Genomic DNA, 18,633 nt, shown 5'->3' with positions numbered 1-18,633 from the left:
ACTGTGTCCCCCCCCGCGAGTGCCCTTTAGGCACCTTTTTCCCGCTTGACAATAGTCATCGAAGTGTCTTCTCACCTGCTGTATGGGGAACGGAAGCTGATGAAAGGGCAGCTTCTGACCAACCCTCCAGACACATGGAGCTGGAACCACTAAATTAGCCACAGCCTTTAAACAGGATGCTTTTGCTTGGCACTGGAAAGGAACTTTGCTGCACAACTGAGTCAGCCAACATGACTCAAGGGCCCGGGCCATCGGGGAGGCCACGGCTGGACAGACGGCCGGCCTGGCGGGGCGGGACCTGAGCACAGGCAGCCAGAAGGGACCATCTTCTTGCCAGCGCACTCAGGATCCCCGCCGCCCTGCTGTGGCCTCTCCAGGGAAGGCCTGCCTGCACAGAGGTAGATCAGCTCTCCAAGGAGGAAGGGCGAGCACAGGGATGGCAGGAGGAGACGCTGCTAGCCCGCCACCCAAAAGCAAGTGCAGAGCGTCAAGAACTCTGCTGGCGGGGGGTGCTGTCTGGGCTGGGGGGCATTCAACAGCTGGCTTTTGTACAGGTGCTGCAGGGCCCTGCCTGTTTCCATCCAGCAAGTCCTTCCTCACGGACACTGAATGGTGGTTTGAAAGACTGTGCAGCCCTCAGTTGAGCAGCTGGGAAGCATCCTGGGTCCGTAAAAGCGGCTTGACCTGTGGAGGCAAGAGACGCGGCTCTGCACAGCACAGCGCGCAGAGTCGCCCCCTGGGGGGCAACATCGCCCTGCGGCTGAACAGGCGCCGGGGCCGGAGGCAGCACCAGCCGGCCGGGTATGCAGCGGGCTTCCCCCCAGCAGCAACACGCAGCCTGGCCAGCCGTCGCCTCGCCGCCGGGAAGGGCTGGAGGGCAGCCACGGTGGGCGGCTGAAGAGCGGGGCAGGGAGAGGGCTGGGTGGGTTGTGGGAACTGGGCAAGGCCAGAGCTGTACAAACCCCGTTTTATTGAACTTTAAATACTGTACAGAGAACGAGGAACACAGTACGAGCCACTTTCAACCGGCATGGAGCTGCTTCCAGAATTTCCGCAGGGAAGTCCCCAGTGCTTCCTGCAGGGTGGGCGCTGGCAGGGGTCCGGTGGCGAGCTCGCCGACTGCTGAGCGGGGGCAGCAGGGCCGAGGAATCCGGGCCACCCAGAGGGCACCCCAGCCCCCTTGGCAGAAGCCATTCAACCAGCTGGGAGAAGCTGCCGTTCCAGGAGGCTGCTTGCAAAGATCTGTCCGGAGGCTCTAGAGCGGGCGGTGCTCAAGGAAGCGGCAAACGGCAGCGAGGAACTGCTGGGGCTGATCGGCATGCACCCAGTGCCCCGCATCAGGAACGTGCTGGACCTCTGCCTCCGGGAAGAGCCGTCCAATCTCCGGGCGGTCCCTGGCACTGAGGAAAGGGAGATGGGTGAGCCGGAAGTGTGGGGCCGGAAGTGGGGGACACACCCCATTTCCCTGCGTTTGCTGGCTCTTGCACAAGGGAGGAACTGTCTAGCAAGGCAGGAGTTCCACATTCAGGCATGGGAGGGGGGAGTGGCCGCAGGTCCCCGCCAGGCCCATGAGGGGAACTTGCTGCTCACGTCCTCCTTTGGGACCGACGGGTGGGATTCGAGCTGCTGGAGACAACGCCGCAGCCCAAACCAACAGCGCAGCGTAGGGGCGACGGTGGAAGCGTAGCCTCCGAATCCATACCGTGGCAAGCTTCGGATACCCCTCTGACCCATGGGCCAAACACAGCCCTGCTCTCAACTAAAACGCCCCACTGAAAGAGTGCCTCTCCTTCCAGCCCTGCCCCTTTCTCTTGGCGCGCCATATCTTTGTGGACTGTGAGCCTCTGCGTGGTGCCTGGCTTGTTTCAGTGACAATATGCAGCCACCCTGGGAGCCTTTTCAGCTGAAGACGGGAGTATAATACTTCAGAAATAGCCAGCTCACTTCTTTGGAGCGGAGGCATGGAAAGGGATTTGGGAGCTGACCAGTTCCATTGAGCTCTGGGCGAACTTTACACGCCTGGGCAACGGCTCACCTGATGTAGCCAGACTGGGAGCCCCCGAGGAAGAGCACCGGCCCCAGGTAGGGTGCCTGGAAGTCAGGGAAGCCCAGGAGTTCATCCAGATGCTGAGAAATGGACTCCAAGTTCACACGCCACGTGAACCTTTCCTCGGCATACACCAGGTTGGTGAGCAGAAACTGCCGGATGGCTGGCTCCTAAACGGAAACAATGGGAGTCTGGGGAGGCCCAGGATCCAAGTGCCCCTGCCCTAGGGCAGGGGTCCCCGACCCCCAGGCCACCGACCAATGCTGGTTCGTGGCCTGCTAGGAACCGGGCCTCACAGCAGGAGGCGAGCGGCGGGCGAGCAAGCAAACCTTCCTATCTGCAGCCGCCCCCCAGTTCCAGCATCACCGCCGGGGAGCAGCTGCAAGTACACAGAAACACAGGAGCGGAGCGAGTCAGAAGGGGTCCCCCAGGCCATCTAGTCTGACCCCGGCTCCAGCCGGCGCCGCTCAGGTTATCATTAGGGACCTTTGGGGTCCTGGGCCTTGAAAGGAGGACGGAGTAGCGGCGGGGGTGGTGGAGCCGGGCGGTGAGTGGCGTGGGGAAGCCGGGGAGGGCACACGCAAGCAGCGAGGGAACCGGGAGGCTGGCGAGGGGGCGACTGCAGGCTAGCAGAGGTGGAGCAGGACCAGGGAGCTGCAAAGCCAGGAGGCCCCATACAGCCACTGCAAGGCCCCTTTGGCTCTTGGGCCTCGAGCGTGATGGTCAATTGTGCAATAATCTCACTGCATTTCACAATGTAATAATAACAGAAACACAGTGCACAATAAATGCAACGTGCTTGAATCATCCCAAAACCACCCCGCCCTGGTCTGTGGAAAACGGGTCTTCCTCAAAACTGGTCACGGGTGCCGAGAAGGCTGGGGACCACAGCCTAGGGCGCCCCAGAGCTGTGCCCCAGAGCAACCGACGCATTCCTTCCGTGCTGAGCAGCAAGGGCTCCTCCGCTGGTGAGGCGCCACGGCAGTCTCCGCCCGCTCCACACACACGCGCTGACCCATGGAATAAGCAGTGTGTATGTGCAGCTCGGAAACAGGGTGAGCCAAAAGGAGCCTCCTGGGCCATCCGGTCTGGCCCCCGGCTCCAGCCAGCTCTGCTCACACAACCCCCGACACGCACTCATCCCGTCTTTCTTGTACGCCCTCCCCGACGGGGCCTCCACCGCCTCCCTCGGAAGCCCACTCCACGACCTCGGGGCCCCAACCAACAGGAAGGACGTCCGGACATCCAACCGGAAGACCCGTCCCTTTGGCTTTGTCATGGGACTTTGCTTCTGGCTCGTCCAGCCTGGGTGGGCAGCCTCACCTGAATGGCCGGTTGCAGCTGCTCCTCTGCCAGCCGCCGTGCTGTGGAGCGAGGGATGCCGCTGGGGATGTCCACGGCCCTCAGGGCAGCGATGAAGCTGTGGAAGCGGGTGATGCCTGCCGTCCTGCTGGGGCCGATGTCAACGCACACCAGGCGCTCCACCAGCTCTGGCTGGGAGGCAGAGAGAAGCCAGACCAGGTCAGAGGAAAGCAAGCTGTCCCCGGAACCAGAGCGGGCGTCCGCCTCCTCCCCGGGACAGCCGGAGGGCACGGAATAGGTGCGTGGGAGCACCCGGGCTGGGCTGCTCAAAAGGAGCCGCCCCCCTGCCCCCTAAACCCGAGTTAGCATGGCCCACAGAGCTGAAGGCACTCTGCGCCCACTCAGAGGCATGCCCTTCCAGTGACGGTGCACCTGCTGTCTGAGCACTGGCTGCCCATCAGATGTGCTGGACTGGAAAGGCTGCGCCAGCACGAGGAACCCTGCGGCTATGCCCAGAAGGGCCCAGGTCCGACGGTGCACCTACCCACGTCAGTGCGAGCGCCATGGCCGTCTTGCCGCCCATGCTGTGCCCAACCAAGACACACCTGCTGAGACGCAGCTGGCGCAGGAGGAGCTGGACGTCTCCACTCATCGCTTCGTAGCTCATGCTCGGGCTGTGGGGGCTGTCGCCGTGGTTACGGGCATCCACCGTCAGCACCTAACTGGGCGGGAGAGGCGGGATGGCGGCGGGCTGGCAGGGCAGGCCTTCCGGACCCCCAGTGGATGCTGAAGTCAGAGCACAGAACCTCTTCCCGTCCATGGGCTGTGCCCCATTTTGGAGAAGTTCTGGGGGGCGCATGGCATGGGGGGTGAGGCAAAAGGGGGGAAGCCAACATGCCGAGGGTGCCACCACAATGTTGCTCAACGCTGGAAACCGCGCTGGCGTGCTGAGCAGCTTTTGATTAAAAGGAAGCGTGCAGGGGGTGGGGGGACTGCACAAATGCCGGGAACACGCCACTGGGCCAGGAATGTTGCCCCAAGCACCTGTGACCCTCCCTATGTGGCTGGACTACAACTCCAGTACCACTGGCCATGCCGGCTGGCCTGATGGGAGATGGGGCCCAACAGCACAAGAGCCACAGGTCCTCTTCTGCCCCAAAGGCCCTGCTGCTTCCTTCGTGCAGTCGGGACCTTTGGTCAGGACATTTAACGGGACAGGCGGGCCTGCCCCTTGCCATGCAGATGCACCGAACTCTGCGGAGATCAAGGTGACATGCCCTCCTCCACCCACAGCCCAGGGCACGAAAGCGCAAGCTCCTAGCACAAGGAGAGCGGTGGGCTGAACCCGCGGCCTTCAGGCGCAGCACCGCCTCACAGGGTTGCTCCAGGAGTCTGCACAGAACAAAGGCGGCAGAAGCACGTGCAGGCTGCTGAAGGTTTGCATGCGACCGGCTGCAGAGTCTTCCCCACCAGCTGAGCGATTCCTCGCCCGCCTGGGTCAGAGAGGCAGGCCAGCCAGGCTGTTACGTGGATCCCGATTCACCTTCCCCAGTCACACACCTCCTACATCCCTCTCTTACCCCACCCGCAAATGGCCCTTTTGGTGCTGATGTTCCAACCAGCAGGTCATCTTTCACCCCATGCTGACTCACCCACCTTGCGCCCAGTTTGGAGCACCAACTTTTTGGCCAGGGATGAGAAGTTGGATTTGCTTCCGAAAAGTCCGTGCAGGAAAACGAGTGGAGGCTGCGGTGATGGCCCGTCGTACACCGAGTAGGAGAGCGGCACAGGCCTGCGGACGAGGAGAGAGAGGGCGAGTGGGGTACAGGCTCCAGGCGCTCCAGCAGCAGAGTAGCACCTGGGAACTGCCGCAGCTGCTGGGGCCTGCTGCAGAACGGCGGCTGTGGACGAGGTGCTGGGCTTCAACGGCCATGTGAGGCCCTCTTAGACACCTGCACGAGCCCGTAAGAGGAGCTCCGTTTCTCCTGACGTGTGATCAAGGCAGAGTAGAAAATCACTCGGCTGAACTGGCGAACTACGAGGTCATCGTCGCAGCTATTTTGTGCTGTACATCCTGCAGGCCCAGTTTCAAAGCACGGGTGGGAACACGCAGGAACGGGCACCCTGAGCAGCTGCACACGGGATGGCTCCTTTGCCCGTCCTTCTCAGCTTCCGCAAGCACCACGGCCTTGTTTCCAGGCCTGTGGCTTTAGCGCCCTGCTGGTGGCCTGCCAGACTCTCACTTGAAGAGTCTGTTATGTAGTCAACACGGCAGTTCTGTGCTCGCATCTTTCCGGCCACATCCTGTCCTGCTCAATTGGGGCTCACTCCCCGGTGAGTTTCAGACTGCAGCCTCAGGCATTAGTTTGCAGAGCTACGATGTTCATATACCGCACCAGCTCTAAAAAGATTCCACTGTTGCAAACAGTAAGAATATATAAAACAGGTAAAAGAATGGCTCAGATCAGCATTTGCTCCATGGCAGTTCAGCAAGGAACAAAGCTGTCTTCAACAAGCGCCGAGACCAACCGTGCTGGTGTCCGCCTGACCCTCCTCCAGAGGCAGGGGCTCCCACGCACGGGGCCCCCCACACTGAGGGATGCTGGCAGGCTCTGGTCAGGCCACAGTTTCATGTAGCCCCACCGGGAGAATGTTCTCAGTGACTGGACAGGTTGGTAAGGGAAGGCTGGCATTTGTGCCGTCTGTTCAGCAGCCCTGGCATTGAAACAAAGCCAAACAAAACTGGGAAATGAAAGGAGCCACGCTCACCCTTCCTTTCAAAAATGGGGATGTTGACACAGCACTCCTCTACAAGGTTGTTTTAAGGCACCATTTCCCGAACGCCTGCCCCAGTGCACGATGGCCGCTCGGACCCAGCTTCATCCAGCGTCTGCTCGTGCGAGATGGAGATGCTGGTGACGCTGCAGGGCAGCTGCTTCTCCCCACCAATTTTGGCATTTCCAAATCCCCTGCTAAGCACAAAGCGGGACCTGAGTGGCAAAGCAGGGATAGGGAATCTGCGGGATAGGGAACCCGCGACCTTCCAAATGCTGCTGGACCACATCTCCCATCCTCCCCTATCACTGGCTGTGGCTGATGGGACTAATAGGTTTATCCCGCCTCTGTGGCAGAGCAGCCTTGTCCCAGCCTGGCACCCTACAAATGCTGCTGGACTACAAGACTTATCATCCCCAGCCAGCATGGCCTAGGCCGGGGTCGGCAACCTTTAACACTCACAGAGCCATTTGGACCTGTTTCCCACACAAAAGAAAACACCGGGAGCCGCAAAACCCTTTTGACATCTAAAATGAAGATAACACTGCATATATCGTTTTTTACCTTAATGCTATGCATGAGAGCCAGTGTGGCGTAGTGGTGAAGAGCGTGGGACTGGGACTCAGATGATCTGGGTTCTAGTCCCCGCTCGGCCATGGAGCCCACTGGGTGACTCTGGGCCAGTCACAGACTCTCAGCCCAACCTACCTCACAGGGTTGTTGTTGTGGGGATAAGATGGAGGAGGAGAATGATGTAAGCTGCCTTGAGCCCTTGGTAGGAAAAAGGCAGGATATAAGTCGAAAAATAAATTAAAAAAAATAAATCTTCATTACGATTTAGCTGCAACTCTTGTTCAGTCACTAAAAACTGTTATTTTTAATCTTACATTATAAACTAGTAGGACTCCTTTCATATATTTTGAATAGGAGAACAGCTTCCTGAAGAGTCCAAGTCAGTGCTAAAGGGCTGCATGCATTAAACAGCAAACCCCATTAAGTTCGTCAGCAGTAAAAGCAAATGAATCTACCCACTTATCATTAAACGTTTGGTTTTCTTCAGAAACTTTTCTTTTCTTCGATTTATCCATGGTTGGCCTATCAGGGGAAATCACAGATATAGGTGTGTTTCGTGACTGATTAGCAGATAAACATTCAAGTGATATGAATTGTAACAGGTCCCAAGCGCAGCTTTTATCATTCAGAGAAAGGAGATTACATTTGGACAAAGAGACTCTTTTCAGCAGCGTTTCATGTAACATGAGAGCCTGCAGGAAGCTTGTTCCACTCTTTCCCTGCACACTAGCAAAGGAATGTCTCAATTTACTTAACCAGCTAGCCGGGCGTTCCTGACTGGATGCCTCATCATCACCTATTGGTATTTTGTAACTCAGAGCCTTGGTCACAGATCAATGGCTGTGCCGGCGTGTGTTTTGAGCGATGGAGCCGCAGCAGAGGGATTCAAGAGCCACGTGCGGCTCCGGAGCCGTGAGTTGCCGACCCCTGGCCTAGGCCATGGGTCCTCAAACTATGGCCCACGGGTCAGCTACAGCCCGTCACGCTCATTTATCTGGCCCACCTCAGAGCTTTTGGAGTCGCCCAGAGAAAACAATCTCAGAGCAAGTCCAAAAGCTCTGAGCTGGCGTAGGTGTTCCTTGAAAAGAGCAGAGAGCCAGCACACGCACCATATTGTAACAGCTCAATTGCACATGCGCTAGCTCCCCCCCCCCCCAACAGCATGCAGATACAGAGCAGGAATACAGAGTGGGAAACAGAAGAGAGAAGGGTGGAAGAGAGAGAGAGACAAAGACACTAAAAAAGGACTGAAGGTAAGAAAACTAACTTTTTAAATCCATTTTTAATTATGTGAGCCATGTTCCCGGGCTGCGGGCCAAGCTGTGGCCCCCTTGCCCTTCTATGGGCAAGCCCCCACCACCATCGAGCGGCTGCCCCCAGGCTTGGCAAGGCGGCTGCGGCTTGCCCAGAGAGGCCATGGTGGACGCCGCGGCTGTCTCTGGGCAAGCCTCCGTCAAGTGGCTGCCATGCTTCTTCCCCCCAGCAGGGAGAGGTGGGAGGCGCCTCACTTGGCCAGCCGTGGCCTCGTCCCTTACCTTGGAAAGAAGCCTTCACATCCCTCCCCGCGGCCCTGTCCCAGCCGGGGGAGCCACCCCGCACTCACCTCTCCAGCCTCCACTCCCACTCCGGCTCTCTCAGAACCCGGGCAGTGGCAAGGACTATAATTTCCATCACGCCAACCAGCATGGCCAATGGACGTTGTAGTCCAACTCATCTGGACAGTACCAGTTTTGGTAAGGTCGCACTTAAAATACGGTAGTCATTCGCTCTGCATCCAAACACGGGCATTGTGCATTGTGGGAATTGTTCTGGGCTGACTTGCGTCACATTACTAAGAGTGGCATTAAGAGTATTTATCCTTAGTATTTTTGCTTCATTCTTTGTAAATGCCAGTCGCAGCCCTCAGCTGCATTATGCAAAATACCGTGTTTAGCGCTTTGGTTGTGTTGCAGCCACGCTCTTCCCCTCCCCATCTTGGGCTGCTGCAGCCCGAGGGAGCCCAGCAAACATTTTTAAAATTAATGTTAATTGCCCTTTAATGTGCAGTGCGCATAAGAACCCGTCCGTTTTTTTTCAAACTATAGTCCGGCCGCCCCTCAGCCTGCGCGAACGGGCCCCTCGTACAAAGCTCGAGGCCCCCGGCCGAGGGGGGCGGGCCTTGCAGACTGACAGGCTGGCTGCCCAATCCTGGGCCGCCCAATCCTGGCTGGCCGCCCGCCCCCTGGACGTCGCTCTCGCCTCTTCGTCTCCATGGCGGCTGCATCCGGGCATTTCCCCCACCCACACCCGCGTTCGGGTGGGCTCTGGGCCCGGCAGCGCGACGAGGGGGATTCTTACATGGCGTGGCTAGCGAGCCCCTTCCTTTCCCGGGCCGGTCCCGAGCGGCGGCGGAGAGGCGCCCGGCAGCAGCGGAGCGACGAAGGCGGCAGGCCGAGCGCACGGAGCATCGCGGTCGCCAAGGAGACACCGGCCGGACGGGTGAGGGCGCGGCTTGGAGGCACTTCCGGGTCGGTCGCCAGGGTGACGGGGCCAGAGGGCGGGCCGGCGGGGAACGCCCGCCTTTTCCGCTTTCAGAGGCGGGGCGCGCGGCCGCCAGGGGGCGCTGCGGGCGCCTCTGCAGCCCAGGGCTGTCGCCGCTCCCGTTTGCTCGCCGTGCCCCCCGCCCTCTGCCTCCACATGCAGGAGGGACGAGGAGCGCCTCTGAGCATATGCAGAGGGCCTGGCTGCGCTGCCAAGGGAGGAGCACTTTGACATGGGGAAGGCATCATTTCCAAGCAGGCTGGAGTGGCTGGTTGCTTTTCCTCGGCTTTTCCTTTGCTCCGTTTTGTGAATATGCGTTTCCCCTATAGGGGAAAGTGGAGCTGAGGCTGTTCTGGTGTAGCCAGGGCCAAACAGAAGCTCAGCGAGCCCTTCGGAAAATCGGAGACCAGCTGTGGCTTTTTGCTCCTGAGAACACTCTTGCCGGGAGAATTGGCAGAGAGTCAGAGCTGTGGCGGCACTGACCAGAAATCTCTGCAGCTGAGTCAGCCTGGGAGCCCCCTTCTCCCACTGAATGCGAGATGGCTCACTTGCATGAGCCAGCTGGAGCTGTTTCGTGGTGCAGCTACTTCTAGCACACAGTGGCGGTCAGCATTGCATCACTGACCTGTGGATGCTGGCTGGCAAATTGCCCGGCACCCCTGGTTGGGGGCTTCCTTCTGCAGTTCTGACTCCCAGCTCCTGAGTCCCCCCAGGCACAGCTCTGCAGCCTCCCATCCCAGGACTGAATTCCAAGATGGGGCCCCATTGTGAAAACTCTGTAGACGGTGCTGTGAGAGTGGGCTTGCCTCCAAGCATTCCACTGCGCTCTTTCGAGAGTCACTGACCGACCCGTGTGCTAAGATCGTTGTCCACCCTTCTGCGAAGGAGTTCAAGGGAGCAAATGCTTCTGTCTTTACAAGCAACCGTGTAAGGTAGGTCAGGCTGAGTAGCAGGAAGTGCCCATGCAGGATTTGTGAATCCAGGTCACTTCCTCTACTGGTCCAGCAGTCTAACTGCAGGAGAGGTTGCTGGAGTCCGACTCCCATAAGCTTCAGCCTGCATGATGGAAGTTGTAGTCCAACAACGACTGGGGGAACCCTGCCTCCCCACCACACCATATGGGCACCTGGCTGATGACAACAGCTCAGGTGGTGCGCCGGGGCTTGGGATCTCTGGCTCAGCCACAGAGCTCACTGGGTGTCTTCAGGCCAGCTACCAATTCTCAGCCAGACCTACCTCACAGGGTTGCTGTGCGGATAAATTTGAGTAGAAGAGGAAGACCTCTGTTGAACTCGCTGTCCTTGGTGTAAACAATGTCCCAGCCTCTTGCATTTTGCCAGGGAAGCCTAGCCTTCCTTCTGGATGCTGCAGAGACCTGTGTTGCCTTTCCTGCCCCGGCCTGTGCCACAGAGGCCCAGCAGCCGGCCAAACTCTTGCCCTTGATGGGCACAGAAGAGTTAACCGGGACCTGGAACACCAGCTGGCTGCCAGCCAGGTCTCTCACACCTGTCCCAGTATCGGTCATGTGCCCCTGGGTGTGGCGGCCACACAGCCCCACGCTTCCTTCTCAGCCGAGCAGCGCCGAGCAGTCCTGCGCTCTCCCTAACCCTTCACTGTTGCCAAGACCGTGTTAGACTTCTGGGTCGCCTGTGGCCAGAGCTCTCTGGGCAGGTCGCAGAGGTTTAAGTCACCCGCCTGAATTCCCCCCAGGCCCAGCCCTGCTTCACTTCCCAGGCGAGGCAGGATCAGCCACTGCAGACAGTTGCCAAGTGGGGCAGTCGTTCCGGTTGTGCTGGGCGACCGTTGGGCCGCACTGCTGCTTGGGCGCCGAGATCAGTGTGGGATCGCTATGATTTCTGGAAGCTGTTCTTCAGAAGGCAGCTCCTCTGTGCAGCGATCATAACCTAGCAATTGCTCAGGCCACTTGGTTTGAAAAGCAAATCAGACTTGGTGCCCCTGAATGGGCGCTGTGTAAGGCCAGGTCAGAGACGGCTTCTTACAGGGACGAAGGGGAGGCCATGCTGGATTGGGCCCCAGCCCCCCGGTCCATCCTTCACGCAGCAGCCAACACGATGCTCCAGCTGGAGAACATGCATGCAAGGGCGGCCTCCGCCCGCCTCCTCCGGCGACTGGCGTACGGAGAGACAGCAGCACACCGCCGCTGCTAGCCACAAGGACCAGTGGCGTGCATGTGCGTGGCGGCCCACCGGCCACCCCCAGAAAAGGCACACGGAGCGCTCCCGTGCCCACGGTGCTGGCGGTGGCGGGGGAGTCCCGCTGCTTGGGGCGGGAGCATAACTTCGCTGCTGGCACTTCCTGCAACCTGATGTGCTCCCAGGCGCTGGCCTGCCGCCCCGTCCCTCGGGCAGCTCCCGGGAAAGCTAAGAATAGCCGCGCTATGTTTAGAAGCACTCTGGCCTTGGGGATAAGCTCTCCCAGAAGGGATGCCACCTTTGCCCCTCACCGCCCGTGCACGGCTCCCCCTGGACCCTGGCCTGGCCAGCCTCGGAGAGCACATTCTGGGCAAGAGGGACCTTCTGCTGCGTCCTGCCAGGCCGGGGGGTCAGCGGCAGGAGCTGGAAGGGCTGCCCCCGTCTGCAGGCGCTCCTCCAGCTGGGCCGGCCCCAGTTTGCACTGCAGGTGAGGGACTGGAGGGCCGGACGGTGCCGCCCGGGTGCCCAGTCCCGGCCCGGTTTGAAGGGGAGGGTTTTGAGGCGGCCCAGTGGCCTCTCTGGCCCAGGCCTGTCCCCCGTCGTGCGGGGCTTGCCGCAGTCCGTCTTCGGCAGGATGCGGTCTACGCTGTGGGGGCCTGTCCTGCCCCAGCCCGGAGGGGACCTGAAGGGCCTTGCGGGGGCCCCACACCGCAGCCGCGCAGGGCCAGTGGCCCCCCGGCCAGCGTTTCCCCCGCCGTGCGGAGATGCGCTGCGCTTCGATTGCAGCCACGGCCCGTTGTTCCCAGGGTGGCATTTATACGCCTGCGCTCACATGCACAGACGCGGTGCAAACCGGGCTGCTCCTTTGTTCTCCTCGCTGGCCGTGCCTGCGTGCGTCAGCGGGGTGCCGGCCTCACCTCCAGGCAGCCCGTCTTTGCTCCTCGGTCGGGAGCTGAAGCGCATTCCCGCGGCCTTCCCACGCGGTGCTCTTCCCTCGTGGGTTCGGAGGGCGCCGGACCCGGCGGTCAGGGGCCGGTGTCGCAAGGCGGGCCGTCTTGCTGTCTGAGCCGGTCAGCTCGACAGACCTCGGTGAACGGCCCTGGCGCACAGCCTGGGAGCAAACAGGGTTTTCTTCCTTGGTCGCTGGTGGCCGGTTCGTGGCACAGAGGCGTCCCTGGGTCAGCGACAGCCCGCCCGCGGCGGCTGCGAGCCCCTTGCGCGAGAGTCGCCGCGTCGTCCCTCCCGGCTGCCCAGCCCTCACGTTCCAGCCGCACCTGTACGCACAGCGCCCCTGAGTGAGACTGTTCCCGGCCAGCCTGCCTTCAACCCGTAAATTGAAAGAGGGGACCAAGTGCTTGCTTGTTACAGAGTTGTGGTCCAAGGGTTTTCAGCACCCTCAAAACCAAGTATTTAATGTTAGGTGTGATCTGGAAGTTCGGACGTTTTCTTTTTCACAAAACAACCACCACACTCTGGCAGTGCTGGAATGCTTTTTATTTAAAGAGTCATTCGGGATCACTGTGCACACGTATTATGCAGAGAAAGTAGTATTGGCACTAATTAGCAGGCTGGCTTCAAAAAACGCCATTCTAAAATCTCCCCCCGCCCCCACGAATGCTGCGTCGTTGCACTGCTGGGGCCATCTTGGACTACAAACCCCAGCATTCCCAGCCAGCGTGGCTGGGCACGAGCCGAGCGTGGCAGAGCTGTGGGGAACGCCTCGGCCACACGCAGGGCAGGCGCCTGGAGCCAGCGGGCCCCCTTGGAGCAGGGTGCACTCTGCCCCCTGCCCTCCCGGCCGGAGGGGGCTGCCGTGCCCCGCTGCTCCGCCCCGCTCCCGGTCCCGGTCCCGCTGGAGGGCCACGGCCCGCGTCCCCCGCCGAGAGCGCCGGCTGCGTGCGCCGCAGGAGGCCAGTGGAGCCGCCCGAGGGCGTGGGCCGCCGGTCACGCTCCCCTAGCCGGGAACAAGAGCGGGTAAACAGAGGCTTGCTCAACCCGTGCTCCTGACCTGGAACAGGCGTCTCCGCCGAGCCGAGCCGGGCCAGGCGCAGGCCAGTTCGAGCCGTCCTCCGCAGGAAAAGGAGCCGCCGGAGTCTTGCGCTCCTGGCTCAAACATGCCCCCCTCTTGGGTTGGGCCGTGCAAAGTCATCCCGCCAAGAAGATAGCCCCTGAGCATGTGCCAAGCAGTGTCAACTCCGGCCCACACACCGCTGAGCAAACGATGCAGAGGTTTTAACCTTTGCTTGCAGGGAGGGCTCCCAAACCAGAGGTGAGGGGTCCTCCCATCCTGGGACGTTTTGTTTGAGAAAAGGAGCCGAGGGTTTGGTCAGAGTCAGCACGGAGCCCGGCTTCAAATGGCTCAACAGCGACGGGTGTCTTTTCCGCGCTCTCACTTGGTCGGGCAGTGGGGCTTTCAGGTCGGAACGGGCCCCGATCCACCCGGCATTTCTTGCAAGAGGGGTGGGCCACTTTGGCATTCCAGGTGGTCTGGGTGGCCGCTGCCAGGAACCCTTTCGAGGATGGGGGAAGCTGGTTTGTGCTCTGGGCTCTCCCACGTGTGTTTCTGGCCACATTTCGTTCTATAAACATTTCTCCTGCCCTCCTCCAAGTATAAAGGTTGGTATCTATTTATCATTGCACCTTGTCAACAAACCAAGAACTTTGAACCAGGAGTTTTACCTTCTCCACGGCCACACTGATAGCTCTTACCTGTTGGCTCACGCGCACTCGCTGGGTTCAGTCAACACCCTAAGCCTCACCCGCCTCATGCAGCCCACGCTCACCCCGAACCGCGCTGCCAGCTGAACGGCAGCTTGCTGTGCCGTCCGAACCCGGATGAGAACAGCCCGCGGTGAGCAGCCCCCAGCTTGCCGCCCAGGCAACATCTTCAGGTGACCACCCACTCTCAGCCCAGGCCAGGCCTGTGTGGGTCAGCATGCTGGTCGAACCCAGCCAAGCTGGCAAGGGGTGGTTCGTTAATTCACGGACACCCCACAATTTACAGCCCAAGAGCAGTTTGGTGGAGCACAAGACCAGACTCGGGCGATCTGGGTTAGCCAAGGAACCAGCCTGGTGACCCTGGGCTGGACAGGGTCAGCCCGGCCTACTTCGCAGGGTTGTTGTTGTGGGGGTAAGATTGAGAGGAGGATGTTGGAAGTTGCTTTGAGTTCCTTGGAGGGGGAAAGGGAGATTTATATTATATTATATTATATTATATTATATTACGGGGCCAGCGTAGAGCCACAAGGATGACGACCAGATTGCAGGGGATGCCGTACGAGGTGAGACTGAGGGAACTGGGTCTCTTCAGCCTGGAGAAGAGGAGACTCAGAGGGGATCTGTTGGCGACATGCAGGTGTGTGAGGGGGTGTCACACGGAGGTGGGTAGAGACCTGTTCTCCCCTGCAGAGGAAGGCAGGACGCGCTCCAAGGGAGCAAAGCTCAGGGAGCCAAGGTCCAATTTGGATGCCAGGAAGGACTTCCTGACAGTCGGGACCCCGAGGGTGTGGAATGGGCTTCCCCGGGAGGTGGCTGAGGCCCCATCGGTGCGGGTGTTCAAGGACAGGTTGGACATGCACATGGTAGGCGTGTCGTGAGTGGAGCTGGCTGGAGCCGGGGGTCAGACTAGATGGCCCGGGAGGTTCCTTCTGACTTGCTCCGTTTCTATAATGTAATGTAATAGCAGCAAACCATGTGATCTCGTCGTGGGTTGTTTGTAGTTGGCAAGCCATTGCATAGGCTTGCAACTGGGACCAGACCGCGCACGTTCCAGCAGCAGCCCCTGGACCCATGGCAGCCCATGCTCACTGCTTGGGTGTGGGTTACTGCGCAGTCCAGACCCAATCAGTGGGGCCGTGCGGCCTCCCAAATCCAGGAAGCGCTGCTCTGCCTTGCGGTGTCCCGGGACCTTGACCCTGCCTGGGTGGCAGGATTGGCGTATTGGTGGGGAATCTCACCGCTTGGAGCGTGGCAGGGAGAGTGCCAGGGGGTTGCGCCGTGTGTGCGGAAGGGCGCCTGCTGCCTTAGTTCGCAGACATGCGTAGGAGACGCACGTGTCCGAACCGCAGCGCATACGCCTGCTTCCAGCTGCCCTGGAACCGGGAGCAGCCTATGGCCTGCATCGGGCGCGAGTCATCCGACCGGGTCAGCGCACGCTTTCTCTGGGCAACTCACCCCCCGCATCTGGCGTTCCGAGGGACGGCCAGCCCAGCTTGCCGCCTTGGGCCCCCTCCAAAGAAAGGCGCCCCCTCCTCCTCCTCCGCTGGCTTCAGGGCGAGGGCGTGGCTGCCAGCAGCTTCTCTTCTCGTGGGGAAGGCGCTGGGTCGCGAGCCCACGGCCAGGCGAGCTGGCACTGGCGCCGGTGTGGGCCGCCATTTCCCTGCCCCCGTTCCCCCAGGCCCTTGCGCAAGCCCTGTCGTTCAGCGGGGTGGGACGAGGAGGGCGCCCCGGGGGCCTGAGGCGCCCCTTCTCTGCCGGCGGCGTCAGTGCCCCGGCACCTCGCCTTGCTCCGCCTGGCATCAGTCCCGCCTGGAGGAGGCTTCCGTCAGCCCAGCCTTTGGGAGGCTGCAGCATGCCTCCCTCCTCAGGCCCGAGCAGCAGGCCCTTTGTAAGCACTTTCGCCCAGCGACCCTGTGGGAATTCATCTCCCACACAGCCAGGAGGCACCCGCTGGGGGGAGGCCGTGCCGGGGGCTGCTGCGTCCATGCGCCATTTGCTCCCCGTTTCCAGAAGGTGGTCGTGTGGTCATGGCCACTGCGTGCCGTCGCTGCCTCGAACCCGAAGCTCTGGACTCCCCAAGACCCCTTTGGGAAAGGAAAGGAAAAGAAAGGAAAGCCAAGCAAAGCGCCGGCTGAGCAGGAGCGTGCAGCTCGCAAGGCGAAAAACCTGGAGCGGAGCCAGGAGGTGCTCTCCAGCCGAGGAGGAGGGCAATTTGGGCTTGCCAAGCAGCCCCCCGCTCCCCGGAGAACGGCATTCACCAGCTCCCAACCAGCGCCAGTATTCAAGAAGGCCACGTCCAGATGTTTCCTCACACAGAGTTTTATTGGTGGGGTGGGGGAGAATGAAGAAGGAAGGAAATACCGTGTAACTTGGCATGAACACAAAGCAGGGTCCCCGTGGCCACCCGTGTCTGTAACAAAGGTTCCCGCCCCCGCAGCCGTGTGCGCCCTGCCTGGAAGGAGCGTTTGGAGAAGCCCGCCCAGCCGAGGGGGACCCTTCTCCGCCCAAGGGGCAGAGCAGGGCAGGGCAGGCGTGGCATCGGCCCCCTCTGTGTCCCCTGGCGGGGCGAGCGGCTGTGAGCGCCTCCGTGCCCACCGCACCTCGGCCGCCCGCTCTTCACCGTGCCCGGCCGGGACCCGTCCGTGTCGCCAGAAACGCTCCGCTCCGCCCCGCCTGCCCGGGCCTCGGGCTTTCCCTGCGCGGCCAGCCATGCTCTCCCCGCCCGTCCCCTCGCCCTGCGCTCCCTGCGCGCCCTCCGGGCCAAAGGGGAACAGGCCGCTCGCGCTGCCGCAGCCCCACCTCGGAAAGGGGACGGGGAAGGGGGGCCGCATGAGTGAAGGGCGGAGGGGCGGCAGGGGGGCCCCGGGCCCCGCGCACCATGCGCCGTGCACCTGCTGCCCCGCGCCAGCCCAGGCCTTGGGGCGTGGGGATGATGCGCGGGCGGTGAGGCCGGGCTCAGCAGCAGGGTCCCGGAGGCAGGGGGTACCTCAGTTCGAGCGCCAGCGTTACGCATGGGACAGACAGGAAAATGGCGCTGGCGGAGCCCCTTTCCCCCTTAGCTGTGTGGGGTGGAGCCTTGTCCAGGGCCGTACACAAGCCCGGTTCCTGTCGGCTCAGGGTGCGTCTGCAGTTCTTGTTGCCGCTGCCTGCGAGCCCCTCTGCGGACACACCGTGGGGGCAGTCCGTGCCTTTGCGAAGGCAGAGTCACGCGTGTCCCAGCGGGCACACCGAGGTCCGCCCGCTCCCAGTTCAGACGTAGTTTTTCTTGTCATAGCTGGCCATGGTGGACTTGGGTGCCGAGTAGATGGTGTTGGCCGGTCTGTACTTGGCCTCCTTGGGGGGGCAGGAGCAGCAGAGCAAGGACCCGCCGAAGAGGAGGAGGGCTGCGGCGGCCCAGCCGATGTAGAGCGCGGCCCCCAGCTCCCTTTTCAGCGCCTGGGGCACGGCCGTGTTGTAGAAGTCGCGGATGATCTGGTTGGCCGACCAGGAGACGGGGATGAGGGTCATGAAGCCGGCCACCAGGAAGACGACCCCGGAGACGATGGTGACCTTGGACTTGGTGGGCTCCTCCTCGATGCAGCGCGTGCACTGTGCCCCCATCAGGAAGACGAGGACCCCCAGGGCCCCCAGGACGATGGCGATGACCACCAGGGCCCGGGCGGCCTGCAGGTCCTGCGGCAGGGCCAGCATGGAGTCGTAGACCTTGCACTGCATCTGCCCGGTGCTCTGGACCACGCAGTTCATCCACAGCCCCTCCCAGGTGAACTGCGCCGTGACGATGTTGTAGCCGATGAAGGCCGTCACCCGCCACATGGGCAGCCCGCAGCACAGGACGGTGCCCACCCAGCCCAGGAAGGACAGCGCCACGCCACCGATCTCCAGGCCCATCGACATGCTGCCGCCCGCCCGCGCCCGCCCGCCTCCTCGCTTCCTTGTGCACGGCTCTGGGCAGCGTTGCCCAGCTCCTGAGCTCCGGGCTGATTTATAGCCCTCCCCTGGCGGGGCGGGCCGTGCTCGCACAGGCAGGGGTGGGGCGCCACGGTGGACTCTCAGCCTGCCCTTCCCCGCACTCATCCTCGGCTGTCTGTTTGTGGAGATGCCAATCGCCAGGGCTGGCGTCTCGGGCGGGCGGGCGGGCGGCTGGAGGCAGGCTGGGTTCCACGGCTGTTTGCCGTGCCGCTCGGCCGCACAAGCGGGGCTGGCAAGACCGGTCAGGGCCGAAGGCAGGAGGAAGTCCCCGGAGAGCGGGCCATGCCCGGGCCTCCTTGGCGGGACCTCGGCCACAGCGCCGCTGCCGGGCTGGGCTCGCGCCAGGGGCTGCATGACGGCAGGAGCTCGTGGGCAAGGCGGCTTCTGCTCTCCTTCCGTGTGCCCCCCGTGCTGGCACAGGCAGTGGAGGTGAGGAAGAGGAGGAGCGGCAGCCGTGGCGAGCAGCCCACCTGGGGGGCTTCTGCCCGCTAAGCGAGCAAACACTCGCAGCGAGGATGCGGAAGGGGGAGACGCGCAGGAGCAGCAGAGGAGCGGTAGCGGCCGCTGGCGGGAGGG

The 18,633-nt window shown here is 61.7% G+C and overlaps 2 protein-coding genes across 3 annotated transcripts; both read right to left on the bottom strand.

Moving 5' to 3' along the window:
• Nucleotides 1–953: 953 nt before the first annotated feature.
• On the bottom strand, nucleotides 954–9,169 carry ABHD11 (abhydrolase domain containing 11). Of its 2 annotated transcripts, none has more exons than XM_044456184.1 (6): nucleotides 9,035–9,169; nucleotides 5,006–5,141; nucleotides 3,894–4,067; nucleotides 3,371–3,541; nucleotides 2,036–2,217; nucleotides 954–1,400 (listed from the first exon to the last, which is right to left on the bottom strand). In XM_044456184.1, the coding sequence occupies exons 1-6, from the start codon at nucleotides 9,142–9,144 to the stop codon at nucleotides 1,256–1,258; spliced, it is 918 nt and encodes a 305-aa protein (XP_044312119.1). In that variant the 5' UTR covers nucleotides 9,145–9,169; the 3' UTR covers nucleotides 954–1,255. The 2 variants fall into 2 exon arrangements, with proteins under 2 accessions (XP_044312119.1, XP_044312120.1); XM_044456185.1 differs by lacking the exon at nucleotides 9,035–9,169 and adding an exon at nucleotides 8,301–8,536.
• A 7,845-nt stretch (nucleotides 9,170–17,014) lies between these two features.
• On the bottom strand, nucleotides 17,015–18,081 carry LOC123036718 (claudin-3-like). Its single transcript, XM_044456134.1, has one exon. The coding sequence runs from the start codon at nucleotides 17,980–17,982 to the stop codon at nucleotides 17,338–17,340; it is 645 nt and encodes a 214-aa protein (XP_044312069.1). The 5' UTR covers nucleotides 17,983–18,081; the 3' UTR covers nucleotides 17,015–17,337.
• Between the last annotated feature and the right edge of the window lie 552 nt (nucleotides 18,082–18,633).

This window comes from Varanus komodoensis, unplaced genomic scaffold (assembly GCF_004798865.1).
Source record: "Varanus komodoensis strain SLA01 unplaced genomic scaffold, ASM479886v1 scaffold81, whole genome shotgun sequence".
Lineage (NCBI taxonomy): Eukaryota > Metazoa > Chordata > Lepidosauria > Squamata > Varanidae > Varanus > Varanus komodoensis.
The sequence above is the reverse complement of the archived record's forward strand: the minus strand, read 5'-3'. Positions and strand labels throughout refer to the sequence as shown.